The following is a 27,211-nucleotide window of genomic DNA, read 5'->3' on the forward strand; positions in this document are numbered from 1 at the left end:
CCGGAGGAAACATCACAGAAGCACTTCACAGGAGGCTCCCAAGCACTGAGGATGTCACCTAGACAGGGGACGAAACATCTGCAACACAAATTCCCAGCTCGGCGAACAGAACCACAACAACGAGCATCCGAGCTACAAATCTTCTCCCAAACATTTCCTGTCGTGCGCAAATCCAGCAGAAAAATGTTTAAACCAAAGGAAAGTACACAGGATACTCACCTCCTAAAATGTGGATAAGTTTAACCAGGACATAAAGGATCTGTTTGATGTACATCAGATTTTTTGCCTTCAGTCTACTTCTGTGTGTCAAAAGAAAAACATGTTGTCAGGGCCAGAACAGCATTTCACAAGGACTAATTTCACAGGATACAACAGTGTGCAAGTATTGAAAATAACTTAAATGGATAAACACTTGTTAGGTGAGAATGTTCATGGGGCTTGGGATAGAAAACTGGGTGAAACAGTCAAGGCAGCAGTTCTAGAATCCCTATTAATCCCGAGGATTAAGGACAGAAATCAAAAACAGAATGGACACTAAATCTATTGGAGATCTAAAAGACTTCAACAAGAAGGGAGTTAAGTATACCCTGAAGCTAGGCAAAACAGGGAAGAATGCTGGGAGGCACAGCACACTGCAGAAGGTATACAAACCGTAAAAGTGAAAGGAAGAACAAAAAACAGTAGAGGCTGTTATTTTTGTATTTTTAGCCTCTTCTCTTAGAAATCAATGTGAAGTAGCAGAAGGGAACAAGATGTCCAATCACAATATGAGCATCCAACACCCACATGAGTAGAATCATAGAATCCCTAGTGTGGAAGTAGGCCATTGGACCTATTGATTCCACACCGCCGTTCTGAACAACATACCCAACCCTATCACTGTAACCTTTTCATTTCCCATGGCCAATCACCTCACTGGACACTAATGGAAATTTAGCATGGCCAATCCACCTAGCCTGCACACCTTTGGACTGTGGGAGGAAACTAGAACATCCAGAGGAAACCCATACAGGCAAAGGGAGAACATACAAACTCCATACAGACAGTCATAGGGTCACAGAGTCCTATAGTATGGAGACAGGCCTTTTGCCCAAACTGGTCCATGCCAACCAAACTATCCAACTACATCTTGTATAACTGCAACATAACTTCCCAACTTCTATACTCAATGCCCTGACTGATGACGTCAGTGTGCCAAAAGCCTTCTTCATTGCCCTGTCTACCTGTGACTCCACTGTCAAAGAAACGTGTATTTGAACTCCAAGGTACTTCTGTTCCACAGCACTCTTTAAAGCCCTACTATTCACTGTGAAACCCCTGTCTTGATTTGACTTTCCAAAATGTAAGACCTCACACTTATCTATATTAAACTCCATTTGCCATTTCTCGGCCCACTTCCCCAGCTGATCAAGGTCCTGCTGCAATTTCTGAGAACCTTCCTCACTGTCCACAATACCACCTATCTTAGAGTCATCAGTAAACTTAGTAAACATTCTCAACCGAATCATTGATACAGGTAACAAACAGTAATGGGCCCAGCACTAACCCGAGGCACAGCACTAGTCACAGGCCTCCAGTCCGACAAGCATCCTTCCACTATTACCCTCTGCTTCCTACATCAAGGCAATTAGATACAAGAATTCTGCTGAATATGCATCCAAGGTTCAGAAATAGAACTCTGACCTATATTTACCAGGTGTATCTGGAGTGGGGTTTAAACACAGTTATTCCTGACTCAGATACAGCAACGCTACTCCTGAGCAAAATATTCATTAGGCTGTGACTTTACTGTTATGCATTAGTCCATGTTGTGAAACTTGAAAAGGTTCAGAAAAGATTTACAAGGATGTTGCCAGGGTTGGAGGATTTGAGCTATAGGGAGGGGCTGAATAGGCTGGGGCTGTTTTCTCCGGAGCATCGGAGACTGAGGGGTGACCTTATAGAGGTTTACAAAATTATGAGGGACATGGATAGGATAAATAGACAAGGTCTTTTCCCTGGGGTGGGAGAGTCAAGATCTAGATGGCATAGCTTTAGAGTGAGAGCGGAAAGATGTAAAAGGGTCCAAAGGACAACGTTTTCACACAGAAGGTGGTGCATATATAGAATGAGTTGCCAGAGGAAGTGGTGGAGGCTGGTACAATTAAAACATTTAAAAGGCATCTGGATGGGTGTAGGAATAGGAAGGATTTAGACAGATATGGGCCAAGTCTGGCAAATGGGACTAGATTAAATTAGGATATTTGGTTGGCATGGACGAATTGGACAGAAGGGTCTGTTTCCGTGGTGTACATCTCTGTGACTCTAAGTAGATCTCACACTAACAGTGCAACTGCCCTGGTCAGATATTAGCTTGGAGACCAAACATGCACATTCAAAGCTGAGGATTCATCAATAGCTTCAAATAAAACTTACAAAAATTATGAAGTCAGTTTTAATGAATCCCCAATCACAACAAGGGTAGAATTCCCCTGGTCCTCATTCCAACCCACTAATTTCCATGTCCAAGGCATCTTCCTCCACCACTGCTGCCCTCTGCAGTCTGACCCCACCATCAAAATAATACATCCCTCCCCACCAATATCCATTCTCCCTCCTTAGGTTCATATTCCCCCACAACCCCTTCCACACCCAGAACCTTCCCCTGTCACTGCAGGAGATACAAAACCTGCCCAAATACATCCCTCCTCACCTTATTCCAAGGCACCAATTAATCATTCTAAGTCCTGCAAAGATTCACATGCATTTCCTCTAACTTGATTTATTACATCCTTTGCTCCCAAAGAGGTTTTCTCTATATCAGAGAGACCAAGCACAAACTCGTGAATCAGTTCAGGATACATTCACGGTCCATACACTCCAATCAATCCCAACTTCCAATTGCCATTCATTTCAACAGCCCCTTCCATTTCCCCGACAACATGTCCATCCTGGGCCTTCTCCACCATCAACACAAGGCCACAAGGTTCTGATCTGAAATGTCAACTCCCCTCCTCCTCTGACACTGCTTGACCTGCTTTGCTTTTTCCAGCTCGACTCTTTATCCACTCTGATCTCTAGTATCTGTACTTCTCACTATCTCCAGGTTAAAGAAGCTCTCTATGGCTCTTTTTCTAAGGTTCATTCCACAAAGACAGATAATGTGTAGTGAAACAAGTAGTCACTCGTTCATGTGAATTCAAAAATTGAACCATCAGTGGCCTACCTTATCTCAGCAGTAAGTCCAACTTGTCTAACCATTCTGCCCCACTGACCCCATTCACAAACAGAAGGCAGTAGATAGTCCAGAACTACAAACAGGAAATGCTGGCTGTTTCCTCCCTGTGCAAGGAGAGGCCAATTCAGCAGACAGCAAGGATCAAACAGGGAACCCTCAAGGTGTGACCATAAAATGAAGGAGCAGAAATAGACCATTCAACCCGTTGAGCCTGCTCTGTCATTCAATGATGTCATGATTGATCTGATAATCCTCAAGTCCACTTTACTGACTTTTCCCCATGACCTTACTGATTCAAAATCTGTCCATCTCAGCCTTGAATATACTTAAACGCCCAGCTTCAAATGCCCTCTGTGGTAACGGATTCCAGATTCACAATACACCGAGAGAAGAAATTCCTCTTCATCTGTCCCTTTATTCTGAGATTATGCCCTCTGGTCCTAGACTCTCCCACAAGGGAAAATAATCTTTTTGCATATACCCTATAAAGTCCCCCAAGACTCTTGTATTTTTTAATGAAATTGCATTTCATTCCTCTAAACTGCAATTGGTATAGGTCCAGCCTACTCAACCTCTCCTGATAAGGTCTTTCCATATCTTGATTCAGTCTAGTGAACTTTCTCTGGGTGCCTCCAATCTCTTCTTAGGTAAGGGGTCAAAACCACCTCACAATATTCCAGTTGCTAGCACCCCATCAAAACCTTCATGTTTTTATTCTTCATTCCTTTGAAATAAAGGCCAACAATTCATAAGCCTTCCCTATTATCTATTGCCTGGTGAATTTCGACATTAGTTTTTTTGTGATTCATACACAAAGACTCCCACATCCATTTTTGCCATAGTTGTTTTGCAATCTCTCTTTGTTTAAATAATATTCAGCTCCTCTATTCATTCTGCCAATGTGCATAATTTCACATTTTCCCCACATTATATCCCACCTACCAAACTTTTACTCACTCAGTGAACCTGTTTACGTTCCTCTGCAGACTCCTTGTGTCATCCTCACTTCTTGCCTTCCCACCTACTTTAGTGTCATCTGCAAACCTGGCGATTGTGCATTCAATTTCCTTTTCAAAGTCATTAATATATTGTTATATAATATATTGTGGTCTCAACACTGATCTGTGCCAGCCCAGTGGTTATAGGTTGCCATCCTGAAAATGCTCCCCTCATCTCAACTCTGTTTTATCAGTTAACCAATTCTCTATCCATGCTAAAGATGGGAAGACACCGGTAGGAGTAGTCTGTAGAGCGCAATAGTAGCTGTACAGTAGGGTAGAAAATAAATCAGAAGATCATAAGGACGTATAAAATTAATCATGGGTGACTTTAATCTTTATGTACATTGGCAGATGAAGCCTCGAGGAAGAATTTACAGATTGTGTTTGAAAAGTTTCCTAAAACTATATGTTGTGGATCCAGTCAGGGATCTGGCAACATATAATCAGGCAGGTATAGTAAATAATGTCTGTGTAACAGATCCTAGGAAAGAGTGACCATAACATGGTAGAATTTAGTATTCAGTTTGACAGGAAGGAATCTGGGTCGGAAACAATCGTGTTAAACCTAAAGAAGGAGAATTACAAAAGAACAAGGGCAAAACTATCTGGAGTGGACTGGGAAAAGGGTTTAGCAGCAATGACAACTGAGGAACAATGGCAGAGGTTTAAGAAAATCGTTCTTGGTACACAGTGAAAAAATATCTCAGTGAGAAGGAAGGATTTAAGAAAGGGAATAAACTAACCACGACTAACCAGGGACGTTCGGACAGCATCGAATTGAAAGAAAAGTAAACATACAAGGTGGCAAAAATGAGTGGTAAACCAGAGGATTGAGAATGTCTTAAAATCCAACAAAAATCCACTTTACAAGAGGTAGAAAGTAAAATTTGAGGGTTAACTTCCAAGTAATATCAAAATAGGTGGGTGGCTCTATTACTTTGCATTCGTCATTTAGTAAGTGGAGTCATGGAGTCATGCACCATTAAAACAGACACTTCGGTCCAAACTGACCATAATCCCAAACTAGACTAGTCCCACTTGCCAGAATTGGCCCACATCCCTTCCAACCTTTTCTATTCATGTACTTATCCAAATGTCTTTTAAACGTTGTAACTGTACCTGCATCCACCACTTCCTCGAAGTTCATTCCACACACAAATCTCTCTGTGTAAAAAGGTTGCTCCTTATGATTTTTTTAAAACTTTCTCCTCTCATCTTAAAAATATGTCCCTTAGTTTTGGATTTCCCACACCCCAGGGAAAAGGCTATTGTCATTCACTTTATCTAACCCTTCATGATTTTATAAACCTCTATAAGGTCACCCCTCAACCTCCTACTCTTCAGTGAAAAGAGTCCCAGCCTATCTTTATATCTCAAACCCTCCATTCCTGGCAACATCTTGGCAAATGTTTTCTGAACCTACTTCTGTTTAATAATATCTTTCTTATCACAGGTGTTATGAAGGTGTAGGTGTGTACTGTACCTTTAAGAGAGAGTAAAAGCTGGCAAGGACTGACGGAAAGCATAGAACAATTTAAAAATGTAACATTTGGTTGTGAAACAAATAGCTGGAACTACGTTGCCATGGTATACGACAAATGTGAATCTGGCCAATCAGTTTAAATTATGCCCAAAGATACCAAAATCCAATCGAATTTCAATTTTAATGTTTTGATGACATCAAACCAATGAGTCAGTCCGATGTTTTGGGTATTTTGAACAGTTGGGGAGAACAGCAAAGAGCAGCCAAGCACCAACAGACTGCTAGCAGAACAATTCTCTGAAAGTTATGAAGCAGAAGACCAAAGAAAAGATGGCCAGGAAAATCTACAGAGTAAAATCAGCCCGGCTGGATGGTTTTGAACATTTTTTTTGTAAATCTTAGTTGGGGTTTTTATCAGACCAGTATTGTAAAGTGGAAGGTTAATATAGCTTTAAGAGAAGGGAGCTATAAATAGTTGGTGTATAATGTTCTTTTTGGACTTAAAGAATAAAATTGTTAATTTTTTTTCTTTAAATAATGATATTTGGAATAGTTCTTTGCCTCTCGAAATTTAACAGATTACGGCACACGGTGAGCTTTTCTGTGTGTCTGGTTTAAATTAGCAGAGGAGTTTATCCCGTGTCGTAACACAGGGAGACCAGAACTACACACAGTAATTCCAGAAGAGGCCTCACTAACATCCTATAAAACCTCAACGTCACACCCCAACTGATATACTCAGAGGTCTGAGTCATGAAGGCAAGCAAAGGGTCACCAGCCTTCCAAACTATTCAAGGGTCATAACGGAGGAGACGGAGCAGTCGCTGATGAAGAGTCTTACCTGTATCGCTCCATGTACTGAGAGAGTTGCGAGTGAGCACAGCATAGCTGAAAAACAAAAAACAGATGTCTTATGGTCTTATATATGTCACAAGGAATTAAGGGCTACAGGGAGAATGCGGGTAAGTGGAGTTGAAATGCCCATCAGCCATGATTGAATGGCGGAGTGGACTCAATGGGCCGAATGGCCTTACTTCCACTCCTATGTCTTATGGTCTTACATGGGAACATCACCATTGGCACATTCCCCTCCAACTAACATGGAGATATATGTGCATCAATTCAAAGCAGCAGTTCATTATTATCTTCTCAAGGGTGTTTACTGTTTGGTAATAAATGCTGTCCTTGTCAGCATTGTCCATATCCCATACATGAATTTTCAAAAAGTCCTTATTCTCTATAATCTATAAATGTTAAAGCACAAGGTTGTCATGCCCTAACTATTGTTTTTATCTGTACATTAATGAATCAGGCATGCAAAAAATTAATAAAAAGTTACTAATCTTAATTCATTCATCAGATATTGCTTGTTCCAAAAAGCTAATATCTCCCCCTGCTGGCTCAACTCTCAAACTCTATATAACCTGGTGTTGTGTGATTTTTAACTCGATACCATGAACATAACCTGGTACAAGGATGGCTAAAACATGGAAATCTGCAACACAACCCTTTGCTTAGGTAAAGTACGTATTCTTTGAAAAGGGCAGCAGACAGCCATTCGGGAAAGGAATATTGAAAGATTGAACAGTAAAGGAAATGGGGAGTGCACAGGAGATGGTGATTCAACAAGTGGATACAATAAGTGCTCAAAATGAGGCACGTTCACCTCAAGGCCTTACTTGTGCTGGTATTTCATTGTACAATTGCAATATAGTGATTTAGAAAGGACAGTGTTCCCCTGTCCCTCACTGGTGGGTAACGTACTGTCCAGAAGACCAGGATCTGTTAATACCAACACCAAACATACAGGTAAAATGAGAGAACACTACAGTTAACATACAGAAGCTCTAGGATTAGCAGACTGATGCTGACCTTGGGCAGCAGATGTTAGTCTGAGTTGTGAGTTTAAGTTGTTTGATTGTTGTTACATGTACCAAATACAGTGAAAAGGTTTGTTTTGCATGCTGTACAGGCAGCCCATACATACACATTGCATCAGCGTAGCAGAACGGAATACAGTGTTACAGCCGCAGAGAAGGCACAGAGAGACAGAGATCAGAACTAACATTTGAGAGGTCCATTCAAAAGTCTAATAACAGTGGGAAAGAAGCTGTTCTTGAATCTGTTCATACATATGTTCAAACGTTTGTATCTTCTGCCTGATGGATGGAACAGAGTACAACTGGGGTGGGCGAGGTATTTGATTATGCTGGTTACTCTCCCAGGGCAGCAGGAAGTATAGATGGAGTCAGTGGATGGAAACCTGTTTTGTGTGGCGGACTGGGCTGTGTTCACAACTCTGTAATTTCTTGTGGTCTTGGGAAGGGCAGTTGCTATACCCACACTGTGATGCATCCACATAGGCTGCTTTCCATGGTCTATCTATAAAGTTTGCTTACATAAATGCTGTCCTTGTCAGCACTGTCCATATCCCATGCATGAATTTTAAAAAAGTCCTTATTCTCTATAATCTATAAATGTTAAAGCATTCAGCAAAACTCGCTGAATTTTGTTAGCCTCCTGAGGATGTTGTTGTGCTTTCTTGACCATCTCATCAACATGAGTGGACCAACCACTTTTAAAAATTTGTTCATGGGATGTAGGTGTCAGTATTTCCTGAACTGAGTAGCATGTTTGGCTGTTTCAGAGGGTAATTAAGAAGCAAAGCAGATTGCTGAGGGTCTAAAAACACATGTAAGTCAGACCAGGTCAGGACAGCAGATTTCCTTACAGAACATCAGTGAATCAGATGGGGTGGTTTTGGTTGTCATTGGACTAAATTATAACTCTAGGTTTTTAATGAATTTAGATTTTGCCATCTGCACAATTCAACCCAAGTCTCCAGGCATTATCATAACACCACCACCACCTCTCTACACCGACCACATGAGGAACTGTGGCACATCCCTGCATTACTGTTGGAAATGCTGACTTTCAACTGAGATGTTAAACCGAGGTCCTGCATGCCCCCTCACTTGGTCCCAAAATATTTCAAGGCTTTACTTTGATATACAGCAGCCAAGTACTCTGTGCTGCCAAGGCCAATATTTATTTGCCAAACAACATCAATAAAGCAAGTGAAATTATTTCTGCCTTTTGGAAGCTTTTCAGAGCACAAGTTGTTTATCATATTTATGACAGTACAAGACTGCAACATTGATTGGGAAATGCTTTAGAATGTTAAGGATCATTGCTCAGACCTTTGACTATAGGAGTTGGGAAGTCCTATTGAGGTTATACAGGACATTGGTGAGGCCTCGTCTGGAGCACAGTGTGAAGTTCTGGTCACCTTATTATAGGAAGGATGTTATATTGGAGAGAGTTCAGAAAAGATTTACCAAGATGTTGCCAGAAATGGAAGGTTTGAGTTATAAAAGTTGGCTGGGACTTCTCCCAGTGGAGGGTAGGAGGTTGAGGGTGACCTTATTGAGGTTTATAAAACCATGAGGGGTAAAGATAATTCGAATAGCAAGGGTTTTTACCCTAGGGTGGGGGAGTTCAAAACTAGGGGGCATATTTTTAAGGTGAGAGGAGAAAGTTTTGATATGGACATAAGAGGCAACTTTTTTTCCCCACAGAGGGTGGTTCATGTGTGGAATGAACTGCCAGAGGAAGGGGTGGATGCAGGTACTGATACAACATTTAAAAGACATTTGGATAAGTACTTAAACAGGAAAGGTTTTGGGGGGGATATGGGCCAAATGCAGGCAAGCGGGATTAGTTCAATTTAGGAACATGGCCTGGACTAGTTGGACCAAAGGATCTGTTTCCATGCTGTATGATTCTATGAAAGGCACCAAATAAATGCAATATCTTTCTTGATGGTCTTCATCATGAAATAACTAGAACAGGCAGTTGCTTTCTGCTTACATTTTAAAAATATTCATCTCAAGGACTCAATCAGCAAAGACACTGTCTAGTTCTGCAGTAACTCAGATAGAAACCAAAGTGTTAGGTTGCTGCCTGACCTATGCCAAGTTCAGTGACCCCAACCCAACCAACATTGGGACCTTATACTGGACCTCAGCAATACAGGAGAGAGGTAAATAGTGGCAATGTGAAAGTGCTCATATACCAGAGGTGCAAGATAATGCTCTGGACACATAGGTACAAATATCATCACAACAGCTAATGGAAATGAAGTTCATGACCAGGAGGAGCTAAGGGTTAAATGAGCTAAGCTTGTATCTACTGAAGTTTAGAAGAGTAAGAGGCAACTTGGTTGGAATATGCAAGTTTGGGAAGTCTTGACATGCTACATGTGGGAAGGGAGGTTTCCTCTTGTGAGAACTAGGGGGCCACTGCCTAAAAATAAGGAGCTGTCCATTTAATACACGAACAGCAATTCTTTCAGAGGATCATATGTATTTGGATTTTCTTTCCTAAAAGGTAGTAGAAGCAGTATTCTTGAACCTTTTTAAGGCAGAGAAGGGGAATCAGCAATGGTAATGTCATTGAATGTCAAGGGAATTATTCATATTGGATTTGGTCCTTCCCAGCTTTTGTGTGGCAAAGGTGTTATTTGCCACTTGTCAGCCCAAACCTACATATTATCCAGGTTTTGCTACATTTGGATATGGCCTGCGTCAATATCTGAAAATTTGCAAATTGGTGCTGAACATGCACTGAACATGCCCACTTCTGCCCTTATGATGGAGGAAGGTGGTCATCAAGGATGGGTGAGAATGTGAAGTAATCAGACCAGCCATGCTTGATTTAATAGCAGAGCAAGGTAGAGGTGTTAATGGCCTACCCTCTGCTCCTAATTCATTTGTCAGTATGTAGATTTAAAGCTTAAAATTACAGCAGAGTCTCAAGATAAATGCTAACTCTTTTAGAATTGCGAAGATTATTTGTCTACTCAGAGGCTAATGAAACTTTAGTATTCTTTCACAAAGAGCTGTGAATACCCAATTGAGTATATTCAAGTCAAAGATCAGCAACGTTGGGTCTATAAGAGAATGAGGGAATACGTGATTTAGCTGTGCAAATGAAGTCAGGTTGATGTATTGGCATGACCTTCCTGAACATGGAGCATACACAAGGGGTTGCACATTGCTATGCTAAAAATTTGCAGGACAAAGGGGTTGGGATTATTTGCATGACACATCCAAGACAGCACAGATACAGTGGGGTGAGTGGTCCATTTCATAGATGATTCTGCTGTACATTATACTGAAAACAAACTTCAAATGACCACAATGAGATAGTACCCACCTGCGACCCTGTCACCTTATAGCTGTGAATTCCAGTAATGGTATCGATCAGGTTATGTGCCTCGTCAATCACCAACACTTGCCCCTTCAGTTTGATGCCAGATGCCTGCCTGGTCAAATTGTGTAGCAGCGTCTGATACGGCATCACCACCAGCTACCAGGAGTAGAGGGAACCCAGGAAAATCGGCACCGTGAGAAAGGCAGAACCACAATCATTTTACAATACAAGTCCTGCAAGGCTCATGGAATCCAATCATCTTTACATAACCTCATAAAATCCAAAGGAAACATATTCCTGAGCCATAACAAAGAATTCCTATGTACTGTAAAGTGGGGAAGGTCCTTCGAACGCTCAAACCTGAGCTTTGGTTGTATCAGATACTTCCAGTTTGAGAAATATTCTCCTAAACACCAGTTACATCATTCTCCCCGTCGACACATAACATGATACTTCTTAGCACTGAATGCCAATTGTAGACAGTATTGATGACAGTACAGAACTTCTTCTGGGTGGGATACTTAAATGTACATCAATATCTTGGTAGCACCACAACTGACTGGCCAAGTTATAAGAATAGCCAGTCAAAGACTGTGGCTGGTGATAGGAAACCAATATGAGGAAGAAATCTACTTGACCTCATTCTTACCAACTCACATCTGGTTCAAACCAATCCACAACTGTTGCAAAGCCAAACCCTCCTTCTACCAGTAGCAATAAGCTGAGTAGGATAAATCAAAGGTGAAAACCAGGGGCCGAAAACTGATCACTTATAAAACTGATCATCATACAGAAGAAAAATTAGAAGAATAAGAATGATAACCCTCCTGACACTATGTCAAATCATTATAGCTATAACCATCTTCAGCTGCTTTATCAATATTTACACTGTAAGTTCAAGTCCTTTTACAGAGAGAGCTTCAGATAACAGAGTAAAAACCACATCATGTTTGGACAGATAAGTGAGAGACAATATTTGCATGCATGTAACATTCATTTCAAACTCAAAAGAGCCCTAAAATTTGATTGACATTTTTGAAACTCTTACTCATGAACATTCTGAAGGTCAGTACTAACCAGAATTGTCTGATCAATAGTGAGGGGATATAAGCAGACCAGAAGCTGGATGGTGCATAATGAACAGCTTAGCTCCTGAATCCCCACAAAAGCCTATCCAGCAGCTATAGTTCAGAGATGGAATTCTCCATAATAACTTGAGCAGTGCAGGGTTCTGCAAAATATGAGATTTGACATTACCAAGCTCAAAGCACTGCAACAACTTGGCTCCACATGTACCTTTCAAACTGGAGGATCAGGGGCTGTAACATGTATGTATTAGAGGAAAACCAACTCACCTTGCCACAACCTCCACCAAAAAACATTCTGATGAAGAGTCATCTCGAATTGGTAATGTTAACTTGCTCTCTCCACGGATGCTGCCTGATCCACTGTGATTTCCAGTAATTTCCCATTTTCAGTACAAATTCCAGCATCTGCGGGTATTTGAAACTCTACCAAAACAATGTTGTGGCTCAGTGGTTAGCTTTGCTGCCTCACAGTGTCAGAAACTTGGGTTCAATTCCACCCTCGGGCGACTGTCTGTGTGGAGTTTGCCTTTTCTCCCCGTGTCTGTCTGGCTTTCCTCCAGGTGCTCTGGTTTCCTCCCACAGTCCAAAGATGTGCAGGTTAGGGTGGATTGGCCATGCTAAATGTAGGGTTACAGGGATGCGGTGTGTCTGGGTGGGATGCTCTTCAGAGGGTCAGTGTGACTCAATGGACTGAATGGCCTGCTTCCACACCATAGGGATTCTATGATACCTTCAAATTTGCCCCCAAGTCACAAACCATCCCAAATTGGATCCATATCATTATTAGCTCATTGTTGCTGGATTCAGATTGTGCAGCTCCCTATCCAATGCATTGTCAGTGTTTCCACCACAGTAAATGACTCACGCACATTTTCTTTTAAAAAAGGATAGCCAATAAATGCCCCCAATCCAATTTCTTTTTTAATAATCTAAATTTGACTTTTGCTCCTGAGCAAGGTGAACCTTCCCATACCTGTGCTGGTGGAATGGCAAAGCGGCTGGCGTAGTATGGACACGCCTTCATCTCCTTCCCCAACAGCACAAGCTGCTCAATGTCCTTCACCTCCACCAGCAGCTCATCACGCAGGGACTGCATCTGCTCGTGCTTATAGAACGGGCATGTCACTCGGCTCTTCCGTCTCCGTTTCAGAGTTTCCACCTCGTCCTCGCTGCGTTTTCTGTCATCTTTCAGAAAATGTCATGTGAACATCTGCTTTTGCTACGAGCCTGACAGTGCATCCGCCCCTCAAAAAAGTGTTAGACTTGATGAGCACTGTATTAGTGGGGAAAAAAAAACCCTCACTCCCCCTCAGTGATTAGTAATTCAGAATCCGCATTACATATGTGATGATACTATGGCTTTAAGAGGTATATTTTGTCCTTTTGTTTTATAAAGAAAGGTTGAGACAGAGGTGAAGGACAGTCTGCCCCCAGCCAATAAAGTAAACAACTTTTGAGACCTTGGGTTTTTTAAAGTTGGAACAATATAAGCAGCTTGAATGGATGGTGTCAAACTCGCACAAACCAGGATTTTAATTTAGCTTTCAGTAGCTGTTGGATTAAGAAGCTGCTATACATCTCTCTGCAGTAGCAAAATGCTTAAATTCTCCCTCTCCCTCACTCACGAGTTTTTTATTGATGTTCTTTCCTCCTGCACTGGAGGATTGCATGTGAGACTATCTATTTTACCGAATTTGCCTTTGCTAAAGGATAGTTACGGTATGTTATTACATTGAAACAGTTACTGTTTAGTAATTAAATAATCTATTATTCTGTTACGTTTTCCAATAGATTGGTTATTCCAATTAATCTTTCTTTGATTGTATTTTAATTATCATGTCTGAGTAAAGTGTGTCATGCACAGGAATCTGTTCAATCCCTAAAAATATCGCAGACCAAATAACCAGCCTCAACCTGGAGCAGTCTGGCACCTGAAGGTGTGAACCAGCATCATCCAAAAGACTGAACCAAGAATATGAAGGCAAGTCTAGCCATCCGCCAAAAGAACACATCACAGCCCTGTTCGACCACCACTGCAGAATAAAGTTCAATCTGTAAAAATACAAGGACTGAATAATATTGTGGAGAAAGTAATTGTGGGGCACCTGACAAAGCAAAGTATGGAGAATTTTACAATTGCCCAACAGCTCCCAGCCAACTTTTCAATCATGTGGATTTCTTGGCTTCAACCAGCTAAGGATGGGGAGGACAAAGAGAATACGTGACAATGAGTCTGCAGCCTAGGATGGTCAAGGGAGGAAAATTTTAATGTCCAAAAGAATATATTTGGACTCCCTCTTTATGGGCATTTAAGCGGGCATTGGATAGGTATATGGAGGATAGTGGGTTAGTATAGGTTAGGTGGGCTTGGATCGGCGCAACATCGAGGGCCAAAGGGCCTGTACTGCGCTGTATTCTTCTATGTTCTATGTTCTATATTTGATGAGAGGAGAGAGAAAACCTCTCAGGAGGAGCAGGGATTAACAGTTTAGTGCTAACTCTATAAAACAAATCATTTGAGTAGAGGTAAAGCCTAAAATAATATTTAGAAGCAGTTCCACTTTTTTAAGGGATCAGAAATTTCTCGAGTTCAGACTGAATGACAAGTCAAATTTTCAAAGGGAGAGAAATATAGGTTCCACTCACCACGTTTGTTCTTCTGCATTTCCAGGCACCTATCGTTGATCAGCTGGAGTGACCGGAGATACCTCACCTCATCATTTACACACATGTTCTTCAGTGGGGAGAGAGAAGGAGGAGACAAACTAATAAAGGAACATGCTCTACCATCTGATTATTGTCACACATTAACCATTATTAAATGGAGCACACATGCTGGAAAATGTGTAGAACCGAAACAGACCCTTTGGTTCAACTCAAGCATGCTGACCAAATATCCTAAATTAATCTAGTCCCATTTGCCAATATCTGGCCCATATCCCTCTAAATTGCAACAAAGTAGTTACACACAGAGATGGAGCATAATGTGGCAGACTTTATTTTAAGATGTAGGAACACTGTTGTACCAAAACCTGGTAAGACAGACCGACTTCCTGGGGTTCACCTTCAACTGCCTTTTGGCTGGGCTGTTTACAATGAGTGATCTGATCTGATAGATCATCATCATCATCCATTACCGGAAAAGTAAGAACTTTGTAGTCAATGTAGGGGAGCTTCCAATAAATGGGTCTCATTAAAAAAAAACCCACTGAAAGGTTAAAGTCAAATTAAAGAAAAGGCTCCATTAAAAAGTGAATGGGTAAAGAAATCACCAGTTATTCAGAACATTAGGTTATAACCCAACCAACAGGTTATCCTAACTGACCTCTGCAATGTTAGGGAGGAGAGATAAAAGACCAGTAAGCATTAATTATTCCTCCCCATATCTGTTGGGAGGTATGTGGTTACATTAGGTTAACAGGTTCTGGTTTAGCGCTGTCAATGGTGAAAGATGCTGCTGGCAGCTGTGATTCACGACCTAGCGAGAGTCAGCAAAATGACTTCTGGCCTTTCCTGTTCTTGGCTATAGATTCATCATATTTCCCTAACCAGGAAAGGAAGTGTGTAGTTCAGCAAAGTTGGTACAGAAAATGTTGGTCAATCCAGATTCTTCACTTTAAATTTCCTTTCAACTTAGACTCTTACTGCTTCCAAGAATCAAGCATTTTTAAACACCAGAGTTAAAACTGTCAGCAGTATGACAAACTCCCTCTTTCCCAGCACCTCGATACCAGTCAGCTCCTAGAATCCCTAAGTTTTCCCTGCCTTCTACAAACTTCAGATCTTTGAAATCAGCACAAGAGATTCACTGTGTTCCAATTCACCCCATTTTCTGTCTGACTATTTGCCGTCCCAGTATCCTGTATACACTCCTCAGTCTTCCAACTTGATCTTCCAATTAAAAATGAGCCATTAGAGTTGCCTGTTCTAATTTCCAGTCTGATAAAGTGGCACCAATGTGATCCAGAGGCACACCAACCAATGATGAGAGCCACGGGGATCCTCAAAAGGTGCAGCTCAGCCCAGTCCATGACCTACCTGCCGGGATCCAAGTGACACCAGCCTGATATCCTTGCCAAACGGACTTTTCTGAACCTCGTGTACGAACTGAGAAAGCTGCGAATGTGTACGACTGCAGTAATAGATCTGGAAGCAGAAAAATTGTATTAAGTCAGCTCATGTAAGGAGGGTGCTCACTTCCAGACGCTCTTGGCATTCAGTGTCTTCCTTTTAGTTCATGGCAGGACAAATGGACTCAAGTAACCCAGCCTTTGACCCCAAGGTGGTAGGACAACCTCGTTCCTTCTGGGGATTGAGGTAAACCTGCTCCATCAACTTCCTCTAAGAAGTGAGATTGACCCTGTTGCCCACAAGAGAAATAGCAGGTGAGATTACAAGTGGGCTCAGCATTTCTGAGGTAGGGCTGGGTTAACAAGCAATAACAATCAATCTCCTTCTGACCACTGAGGCATTCCATAAACCAATGGAATTAGACTTACCCTAAAGCTGCAGTTCTTTTATTAAATATATTTTCTCTTTGTTTATCCTTGCATGGGATGTGAACATTACTGGCAAGTCCAGTACTTGTTGTCCATCACTAACTGCCTGCAATCGGAGTGGTTTGCCAGGCCGTTTCAGAGGGCAGTTAAGAGTCAAGTAAATTGCTACAGGTCTGCAGCCACATGTAGACCAGACCAGATAAAGGTAGCAGATGTTCTTACTTAATTTATTCTCTAAAAGGCATTATTGACCAGATGAGTTTTTATTTACAAGAATCAATCATGGTTTCACTCACTAATTATTAATTTAATCTAATTTCCACTGGCTACTGTGGTGACATTTGAACGTAGGTCTCCACAGCATTGGCCTGGGCCTCCAGATTACTAGCTCATTGATTCAATCACAATGCCACCATCAGCCATTCACTAAATTTACTCCAATCAATGAATTGTAGCCTGGTCTAACTCCAAGTGACCACTGCTTTCTATATAAAAGGAAGAGGTGCAGTTATATTTACTGGGAGATCAGAGATCAACTACAGTTGAAAGAGATTATTTTAGTGAATGTGATTAGATTAGATTACTTACAGTGTGGAAACAGGCCCTTCGGCCCAACAAGTCCACATCGACCCGCCGAAGCGCAACCCACCCATACCCCTACATTTACCCCTTTAACCTAACACTACGGGCAATTTCCCATGGCCAATTCACCTGACCCACACATCTTTTGTGACTGTGGGAGGAAACCGGAGCACCCGGAGGAAACCCACGCAGACACGGGGAGAATGTGCAAACTCCACACAGAGAGTCGCCTGAAGCGGGAATTGAACCTGGATCTCTGGCGCTGTGAGGCAACAGTGCTAACCACTGTGCCGCCCACCATGCAGTTGCTGAAGCCATTAAGATTGGCTCAAGTGAAGAACATCAAATTAAATTACTGGCACTTGATATAGGATTCCAGGACTGGAAAGCCTTTGTGATATTTATTTGTTCACAATTCATTAAAACAGCAGAGTTAGAGAACTTCAATCCTCCAAACCTTTGTCACATGCTCTTCCTCCAAATCTTCCTCATCAGATAGGCTGGAAAATATAACATAAAAAAAAGTAAGAACCACTTATAGAACACAAGAGATTGGTTCACACTTTGCAACACACCAGATGTGAATTCTCACGTGACTTTTCTAAGTTGATTCCCTCAGTGAACAGACAGGTCTACAGCCAGAATAATTCTACAATGAAACAAGTAATTCAGCCTCCCTATTTCTTCTCTCCTCTATGGAAAGTGTACTTCATTGCACAGGTACGGTCCAAGAAAATTGGGAGCCATTTTCACCTAAAGATAAACATGTTCTTGCTCAATATTTCCAACACAGACCAGGGATTATTGGGTGGAGGTCAAAAACTCATCTTTCTTCTCAAACCTAAGGCAACATGATCAATTGTAGCTTCAGCCAGCAGCCTGGCTGATGTTAGCAAACTTCTCAACTTAACTTGCAAATGGAATCCTCTCAAACTCAAGGCTTTGTGATAATTAGCTTATTATTTCTTCACTCACAATGATGTTGGGGGAACTAGTGAACTTAATTATTATAGCGGTTCGAGCTTTGAAGTAACACGGTCATCATGGAATTCAGGTCATTAGGATTCTCCCACTGAGCAATGGGGGAAACCCTTTAGGCACAAGGTCTGAAAATCACAACAGTATCAAAATCAACCTGACTGGGTGAGGCTCAGGGACATCACTTTGACATGAGGCAGCAAGTGTTGGGCTCAAGTGGCATCACCAACACTTGTTGCAGGCTGACACTCCAGTGCAGGCCCCAGCTGCCTGCTCAGGTGGATGTAAAAGACCCAAACAGTGGCGTTCCTCGACAAAATTTATCAGTCTACCTTTCTGAGAACACAGCATCACATTGCTACCATGGGATCCTGCTTTACACACACAGGTGGCCACTTTTCACTACAACGATGCACTTTGAGATTTCCTGAAGTCATGAAATACACACTGTCTTTCCCTCTTTCTCTAAAAGACCAGAACTTCCACCTACCCTGAATCCTTTGGTTTCTTTTCATCATCACTCTCATAATCTGCCAGAATAAAGCTCTCATCCTCCCCGTCCAGAGTCTCAGCTTGTTTGGAAGTCACCATTTCTCCACTCATCTGAATGAGTCGCTCAGTATCATCGTCATCATCTCTCTGGAACATAGGTAAAACAGTGACAATGCTGGTAATTGCTTGACAGAGATAACATATGGTTGCCATATCCTACAGAAATGCAATCAGCAGGGCAAAAAATGGGCTATTCCTTGACCACAATGAAACAATTCCCTTTTACAATAAAATCATCTAGGTTTACGATCAGAAAAATTCATAGCAAATGCCATGGCCCCCGTCATTGCCCCACAAATAAAATGCAGAGACAGGATGACAGGGAGCATTTAAACCAAGTCCACTACAAAACTGCTATGATGATAATCATAGAAATGCATTGATGATGTCTTAGAGTCATAGAATTATACTCTAAACTGATCTACTCCCATTTGCCAGCATTTGGTCCATACCCCACTAAACCCTTCCTATTTATGCACCCATTCAGATGCCTTTTAAATGTTGTAATTGTACCAGTCCCCACAACTCCCTCTGACACCTCATTCCACATAACCCTCTGTGTTAAAAAGTTGCCCCACAGGCCCCTTTTATATCTTTACCCTTCACCTTAAACCTATGCCCTCTATTTTGGACTCCCCTACCCTGGGAATGACACCTTGGCTATGCTCCCTATCCATGCCCCTCACAATTTTATAAACCTCTATAAGGTCACCTCTCAGCCTCCGACATCCCAGGTCATACAGCCCGAGCTTATTCAGCCTCTTCCTATAGATCAAATCCTCTAACGCTGGCAACATCCTTGTAAACCTTTTCTGAAGCCTTTCAAGTTTCACAACATCCTTCTTATAGCAGGGAGACCACAACTGAAAGCAGTATTCCAAAAGTGGCCTAACCAATGTCCTGTACAGCCCCAACATGACATCCCAGCTCCAATACTCAATGTATTGATCAATAAAGGCAAATTATGTTTATCAAGGTCACTGAAGAAGAGGGAGATTATTTGCTTGTAGTGTCACATTTTAAAATGCAACATACCATGGTGCTGTAAATTTTAAAAAACTAGTCGACATCTAAAAATATCCTGACAGCTGTCAGATGCTTTGGGACATGCCGAGCTTGTGAAAATCACTATTTAACTGCAATATTTCTTTTTCTACATGGAGCAGAATGATTCTCAGGCAAGCGGCAGTACGAAATTCAAGGCAAAATAAACAAGACTGTGCAAAGGGAAGACAGTAGCGAAGACATTACATCTTCTTCCACCAAACCCTTGTGTGAGCAACATTGCAGACAAAAACAAAACCTCAACATCCAATCAGTCCTTCCGTCTCCATCACCTCCCTCCACACCTCAATCTTAAGGAAGAATTCATACCTTGCGTTTTAAAGCATATTTAAGCTGCACATTGTTACGTATTTTCTCCAATCGCTCTTCTCTCCTCTTTCTTTTCAATTCTTCGTCCTGGAAAAAGCAAGTTTGGATACTTTAAGATAAACTCTACCTGAACACAGCTATTTGTTTCTCTCAAGTACCTCAAATCTGAGGGGAGTAGCTGAGATTCTCTGCAACAATTCACAATGTAAGAAAATCACCTGACTGTTTACAGGGAGATCAAACTCTCAGCCCGGCCTGCTACATTTAGGAAAATGGGTATATAAAATGGGAATACAGGTGCCTCATTCTTTACTCATGAGTTTTCATCATCAAAATGAACAGAGTCAGCAAGGAGTTAGTCCGAGACATGGCCTGAACTCCCATCAATCCTTCCCAGGTTGTTACTATAGCTGGTTTTGATTCAACATTTTGCCTTCCTACTTTCACAGATTGTTTCTTCCTCTGGTCACTGACTATACTGATCAAACATTCAATAATTATCTGACAATGTGGAGATGATTCCCCTCTTTATCATCATCAGAGTCTTGACATTTAATTTATTTCCTTGATGAAGTTTTGAAGATGGCATTGCAATGCCGAGTGATACCAATAGCGTGGGTTCAATTACCGCATTGGCTGAGATTACCATGAAGGTTCCACCTTCTCACCCTCTCTCCTCGCCTTAGGTATGGTGACCCTCAGTTTAAACTCTCAGTTCTCTGGCACTATAGCGACTTTACCTTCTCCTGTTCCCAATTCTGCAACACAGTTTCCAAGCCAAAACACCAGCTCCCATCTGTAATGAACTCACGTTTTGACATTCCTCAATCCAATGCAAGTCCCAAATATCCACATAGCAAACAGATTTCATTGGATCAGGTGTGATCATGATTTTAAAAGTTAATTTTGTTAAACTAGAAAATCTCAATGGCTCAGCAGGCATTGGCAAATAAAGTTAATCAAATGTAAAAGACACCAAAGATATGTGAATAAACTGACCTTCAACTTATCGACCAGATCACGCTCAGCCTTCTTCTGTACAAATTCAGTTACCCAGTCTAACTCAGCTCCCAAGGCCTTGGCTTCCAACTCCTTACCATCAACACCACAGGGATTCTGGGGATCCTGAGACAGTTCTTGCTGTGGCACATGATCTTCCAAAAGCTGGGCTGCTTCCAGTTTTTTCTTCTCTTCAAAGTCTCTGAGCCAAGTGAGTGCTCCGCAGATCAGACTCAGCGACTTTCCCTGAGGGAGCAATGGCAGCCACAATTAATACATGAGAAAACACACCATTGTGAGAAAACATCTGCTGAGAAGTACATAAGCTCTGCTTTTATGGAGCACACCTACCTCCTGTAACACTTTCCCTCTCACAGGGAACCTTTTTCATAAAACAAAATACATCCTTGAACTGTATGCAATGCAACAGGTGATCTTGGCATGCAGACTCACTCTAGCAGCCTTCCAGGGATAATAACCCAGACTAAGTAAGAGGATACCCTGTACTGAAATCATAAGACATAGGAGCATTAGGTCATTCGGCCCATCGGGTCTGCTCTGGCATGGCTGATAGGTTTTTCAACCCTATTTTCCCACTTTCTCGCCAAAACCTTTGATCTCCTTGGCAATCAAGGACTTATCCATCTCTGTTTTAATCATATTCAATAACCTGGCTTCCACAGCCTTTTGTTGCAATGAATTCCACAGATTCACCACTCCCTAGCTAAAGACATTTATCATTATCTCCGTTCTAAAAGGTCTTCCTTTTACTCCAAGGCTGTACCCTCAGGTCCTCATCTCTCTTGCCATTGGGGCTAATGAACCATGTACTGCACAATGCATTTTCAAAGGCACTGATTTAAAGCCACTTGATTCTGCCCATAGTTGTGTGATATGGGGCTATTATTATGGTGAATTTCTTTATTTTCTTTCTTCCTTTAAGATTCTCCTTAATAACCTCAGCAATTACCTCAGCATTTAGCTACTTATCCCAATATCTTTTTATGAGCAGTGTGCTGCGCACTGGCTGAAAATATTCCTCCTAATAAGTGCAAATTACTGTTGTTACAATACTCCTGATTTATACTGCCTCACATCTCTAACAAGCAAAGCCATTAGCTTGTGTTAGTTCCTAAACAAACAACACAACATGCAGAAGGCAGGGGATATAAGAATTACAGTCAATGTGTACAACTGGACTCAGATCAGCATGATCTTAATGAACGGCAGAACAGATTCCACAGTTTGAATGACCTAATCTAGTCCAACATTCAGAAATGGAATTTTCAAGTTTTAAGCAAGCCTTGGGTCTTGCACTGCATTTCTGAGGATGGCAGCTGAAAAGAACTGAAAATCACAGTGCTGAAGGTATCACACCCGTACAGAACAAACTCAATCAGTCTATCCAGCTGGTCTGTTCCATCTTCTTTGTCAATCCTGCCACCATCAGAAACCTGTGGATGTGTACACCAAGCTCATCATCCACCCTGCCTCATCAAGCCATTTGCTTTACCTTCAAATACCCAGGCAATTTTGTGTATTCTGCAAATTTCCCAATAATAAGACCCACATTTAAGTCCAAATCATTAATATATACATCAAACAGCAAAGAATCCAAACTGAGGCCTGAGGAACATCACCGAGAACCAATTACCGTTTGCAAAAACTTTAATCAACCATTAGATGGAGATCACAGCAGGTCAGGCAATATCCATGGAGAGACAGCAAGCTAACATTTCAAGTCTAGATGACTCTTTAACAGAGTTGAAGTTCTGATTTGCTGTTTTCAGTACAGATTCCAGCATCTGGAGCAATTTGCTCCTACATCAACCTTTGGCCTTTGTTCCCTGTAACTGAACCAATTCACCACATTCTCCGATATCCAATGGGCTTTACTTTTTCTGACATCTCTGCAATCTATGACTAAGATTCATACAGACAATATCCATTGCATTACCATCATCAATCTTCCTTGTTACTTCTTCAAAAACAAGTTAGTAAGTGACGATCTTCCTTTAACAAAACAATGCTGATCATCCTTGAATAATCTATGTGGTAAAAACAAGGACTGCAGATGCTGGAAACCAGAATCTAGGTTAGAGTGGGCCTAGTAATTTCCCACCAGCAGACTAATCAACCATAATTTGCTCTACCCCGTACATTAATTTAGAATAACTGTACAATGTTTGCAGACCACCATTCTCCTGGCACCACATCTGCAACGAAAGTCATCAGAGGAACTATTTCTAGAAATTTTAGCTTGCTCCCTCTCCATGGATGCTGTTGGATTTGCTGTGATCTCCAGCATTTCTTGTTGTCGGAACTATTCCATTAACAGCCTAGCGAACAATACACCTAGCCCTAGTGATTTATCCATCTTCCAAGCGGTTCCCTTCTTATTAGATTATGGAATGGAAACCAACACAAAAGGACTGGAGATAACCACATCTGTGACAGACAGTAGATTGATGAAGGGCTTTTGCCCGAAACGTCGGTTTTGCTGCTCCTCGGATGCTGCCTGAATTGCTGTGCTTTTCCAGCGCCACTGATCCAGAATCTGGTTTCCAGCATCTGCAGTCATTGTTTTTACCTAGTAGATTAAAACATACCGTTCCAGTGGGACTCTCAAATATTCCAATCTTTCCTGCTTCAAGTACATGGTACAGTGCATTCATGAAATCTTCCTGGATTGAGTAGGGCTTGAAGGGAAAAAGGAATCTGGGGGAAGCGTGGGACTTCTCCTCAGCCATGTCCTGCAGAAAAGGAAAATTGTGAAGTAATTGTTGAACAACTTAACTATAAACATCAGTCTGGCTGCAATAACCCTGCGGTTCCCACTCCTGGAATTGATGCTCAATTCACACAGAGTTAATTCATCCTCACATTGAGTGGGAGATCCACCCCACTGGATCACCCCAATAAGATGTTCCACCCAATAGGACAAGGAGATCCAGTGTGGTGCTGGAAAAGCACAGCGGGTCAGTGACATTCCCGATGAAGGGCTTGCACCTCAGACGCTGCCTGACCCGCTGTGCTTTCCCAGCACCCCCCCCCACACACTCTCCACTCGGACCTCCTCAGGAGATACACCCGGCCTAGGGCTCCGGGACCAACCCCGACCTCTGCCCCTGCGGCCCCTAGCTCACCTCGCAGATCCCGCCAGGTGCGGGCTCGGGGCCCTGTAAACCCCGTTCGAAGGTCGCGCCAGGAGCAGCCTGGCGGCGGCCGGGTGTGATTGACAGGCGCAGCGGGTCAATCACATTCCGCATAGGGCGGGCCACGTTGCAATGCTAACCAATCAGGGGAAAGGTCTCCTAGGTCAGCCAATCGAAAGCTTTATAAGCACTCCGCAAACTGGCCAATCAGAAGGCGCAGTCGTCTGTGGCGGAGACCAATGGGAGAGTGAAGCTTGCCTGCAGCCAATGGGCGAGCCGGGGCCTGCCTACAACGATCCATGGGCGGGGCCTGCCTGCTGCAGCGAACGGCAGAACGGAGCCTGTCTCCAACAGCCACTGGGTGAGTGGAGCCTGCCTGCAGCAGCCAATGGGCGAGCGGGGCCTGCCGGCAGCTGCCAATGGCAGGGAGGAGCCCGTCCGCAACAGCCAATGAGCGAGTGGGGTCTGCCTGCATCGGCCAATGGGCGAGCGGGGCCTGCCTGCAGCTGCCAATGGCAGGGAGGAGCCTGTCCGCAATAGCCAATGGACGAGTGGGGCCTGCCTGCAGCTACCAATGGCAGGGAGGAGCCTGTCCGCAATACCCAATGGGCGAGCGGGGCCTGCCTGCAGCTGTCAATGGCAGGGAGGAGCCTGTCCGCAACAGCCAATGGGCGAGTGTGGCCTGCCTGCAGCTACCAATGGCAGGGAGGAGCCTGTCCGCAACAGCCAATGAGCGAGTGGGGCCTGCCTGCAGCGGCCAATGGGCGACCGGTGCCTGCCTGCACCGGCCAATGGGCGAGCGGGGCCTGCCTGCACCGGCCAATGGGCGAGCGGGGCCTGCCTGCGGCCGCCACGGACCCAGCGGACGCGAAACAGAAAAAGCTGGAGCACGTGATGGAGGAGGGTCACGGGACCTGAAAGGTTGATTTTTCTCCACAGATGCTGCCAGATCTGCAAAGCTTTGGTTTTGGTTTTGTTTCTGATTTCCAGTAGACCAAGTTCTTCCATTTTTTTTGCTTACTGGGTCTGTGGAGGAGCTGGTGTTGGACTGGGGAGTGGTGTGGGGGTCACAGTTACAAATCACACAACAACAGGTTACAGTCCAACAGGTTTATGGGGAAGCACTAGCTTTCGGAGCCCTGCTCCTTCATCAGGCGGTTGTGGAGTATAAGATGGTACAGAATGTATAGCAAAAGGGTTACAGTGACATGGAGCTGTAATTGAATTAGATTAGGTCTTTAGATTAGAATTAGATTTCTTACAGTGTGGAAACAGGCCCTTCGGCCCAACAAGTCCACACTGACCCACCGAAGCGCAACCCACCGAAGCGCAACCCACCCATACCCCTACATTTACCCCTTACCTAACTCTACGGGCAATTTAGCATGGCCAATTCACCTAACCTGCACCTCTTTGGACTGTGGGAGGAAACCGGAGCACCCGGAGGAAACCCACGCAGACACGAGGAGAACGTGCAAACTCCACACAGTCAGTCGTCTGAGGCGGGAATTGACCCCAGGTCTCCGGCGCTGTGAGGCAGCAGTGCTAACCACCGTGCCGCCCACAAACTTTGTTGGAGAAGTTCAGCCCAATGAATCAGACACCACAAAGGAGGATCACAGAAACTGACAAGAGGTTTATTAAACAAAGCAATGGGAGGAGAAGTATTGACCAGGCTGACACAGAACTGATTCTCCGCACAGGTGGCCTGAATGCTTTTCCCCGAGCGGAAGGTGCGGGCAGTCTTTATAGGGGCACAACACAAAGGTGATAATTGTAAAGCAGTCACAGTACAAATTGTAAAGCCATTAAAACAAAAATAAACTGAATCAAGCATTCGGCAGCAGCAATTCCTTTGTAATTGACACAGGAGATTCCAGCCATCTCCCGTAAGTGGGTGAGAATTTCTTCTAGAGGATTCTTGATTGTATTTCCTGTCCGTGCGACTATGAGTCAATGACCCTTCTGGCATCCAGGTCTGTCCATGGTGTTCCTCCTGCAGGCAAAGTCTTCCGGGACTTCTTGGTCTGCCTGTTGGTTTATGCGGTATCGATTTGAATGGGAAGCCTGCCTATAGGATATTGGAACCACAGTGCTAATCAGGCCTGGGAGCTTTACTGTGAAGACAGTTTGGCAAGAATATTCTGTCCTCTGGGAGTAACTTGACCATGTCTGGTTTCTTTCTTATCCTGTTTGGCCAAGACTGGGGCATTGTGGGTGTGTTCTGTGTGTGTTGACAGGCTTGATTTCTGTGTTACGCAGGCCTGCTTCTGTGTTTCTTATGTGGTCATCCTGTGGGTGGGCAGGGTAGCACAGACTTTTATCTTTTAGAATGGGATATACTAGTTCCAGTTCTTTAATATGTAAATCCCAGAATTCATTTTAAGTTACATTCTCAAAATAGCTTTAGCTTTTCTAACAATAGGATTCGTCTCAGCTCGGACAATGTCTTAAAAGTGTGTGTTTAAAGTCAGTGTTCCAATGTTGTGTGAGACTGATTCTATTTCGACAGTGGAGCACAGATTCTTACAGGGTTTGATGCAGCTTTTGAGCTAAAAAACATGTCATAGAGTCGTAGAGATGTACAGCATGGAAACAGACGCTTCGGTCTAACCTGTCCATGCCGACCAGATATCCCAACCCAATCTAGTCCCACCTGCCAGCACCTGGCCCATATCCTTCCAAACCCTTCCTATTTATATACCCATCCAAATGCCTCTTAAATGTTGCAATTGTACCAGGCTCCATCACTTCCTTTGGCAGCTCATTCCATACCCATACCACCCTCTGTACAAAAACGTTGCCCCGTAGGTCTCTTTTAGATCTTTCCTCTCACCCTAAATTCTCTAGTTCTGGACTCCCTGACCCCAGGAAAAAGACTTTGCCTACTTACCCTATCCATGCCCCTCATAATTTTGTAAACATCTATAAGGTAACCCCTCAGCCTCCAACTCTCCAGGGAAAACAGTCCCAGCCTGTTCAGCCTCTCCCGACAGTTCAAATCCTCCAATCCTGGCAACATCCTTGTAAATCTTTTCTGAACCCTTTCAAGTTTCACAACATCTTTCC

General features: G+C 43.0%; 1 protein-coding gene and 2 long non-coding RNA genes across 5 annotated transcripts in view; 2 read left to right on the forward strand and 1 right to left on the reverse strand.

Annotated features, from left to right (window-relative positions):
• LOC122559460 overlaps positions 1–14,794 on the forward strand; it is a 29,320-nt gene extending 14,526 nt beyond the window's left edge. The window contains exon 2 of the long non-coding RNA XR_006314428.1: positions 14,675–14,794. This is a non-coding gene — a long non-coding RNA (uncharacterized LOC122559460). The remainder of the gene's footprint in view (positions 1–14,674) is intronic.
• The window catches only part of ddx11 (DEAD/H (Asp-Glu-Ala-Asp/His) box helicase 11), an 82,487-nt gene extending 58,206 nt beyond the window's left edge, over positions 1–24,281 (reverse strand). Inside the window, exons 1-12 of one of the 3 annotated variants that reach the window (XM_043708916.1) lie at positions 24,134–24,281; positions 23,597–23,740; positions 20,988–21,233; positions 19,989–20,075; positions 18,553–18,701; positions 17,542–17,584; positions 16,042–16,149; positions 14,650–14,737; positions 12,977–13,188; positions 10,919–11,071; positions 6,543–6,589; positions 220–299 (exon numbers count right to left, since the gene is read on the reverse strand). In XM_043708916.1, coding sequence (XP_043564851.1) covers positions 220–299; positions 6,543–6,589; positions 10,919–11,071; positions 12,977–13,188; positions 14,650–14,737; positions 16,042–16,149; positions 17,542–17,584; positions 18,553–18,701; positions 19,989–20,075; positions 20,988–21,233; positions 23,597–23,740; positions 24,134–24,256 — 1,480 coding nt within the window. In that variant the 5' untranslated portion in view covers positions 24,257–24,281. The remainder of the gene's footprint in view (positions 1–219; positions 300–6,542; positions 6,590–10,918; positions 11,072–12,976; positions 13,189–14,649; positions 14,738–16,041; positions 16,150–17,541; positions 17,585–18,552; positions 18,702–19,988; positions 20,076–20,987; positions 21,234–23,596; positions 23,741–24,133) is intronic. The other 2 variants (XM_043708914.1, XM_043708917.1) reach the window with 2 other exon arrangements.
• Positions 24,282–25,041: 760 nt separating this feature from the next.
• The window catches only part of LOC122559461, a 21,295-nt gene continuing 19,125 nt past the window's right edge, over positions 25,042–27,211 (forward strand). Inside the window, exon 1 of the long non-coding RNA XR_006314429.1 lies at positions 25,042–25,063. This is a non-coding gene — a long non-coding RNA (uncharacterized LOC122559461). The remainder of the gene's footprint in view (positions 25,064–27,211) is intronic.

This window comes from Chiloscyllium plagiosum, chromosome 19 (genome assembly GCF_004010195.1).
Source record: "Chiloscyllium plagiosum isolate BGI_BamShark_2017 chromosome 19, ASM401019v2, whole genome shotgun sequence".
Classification (NCBI taxonomy): Eukaryota; Metazoa; Chordata; class Chondrichthyes; order Orectolobiformes; family Hemiscylliidae; genus Chiloscyllium; species Chiloscyllium plagiosum.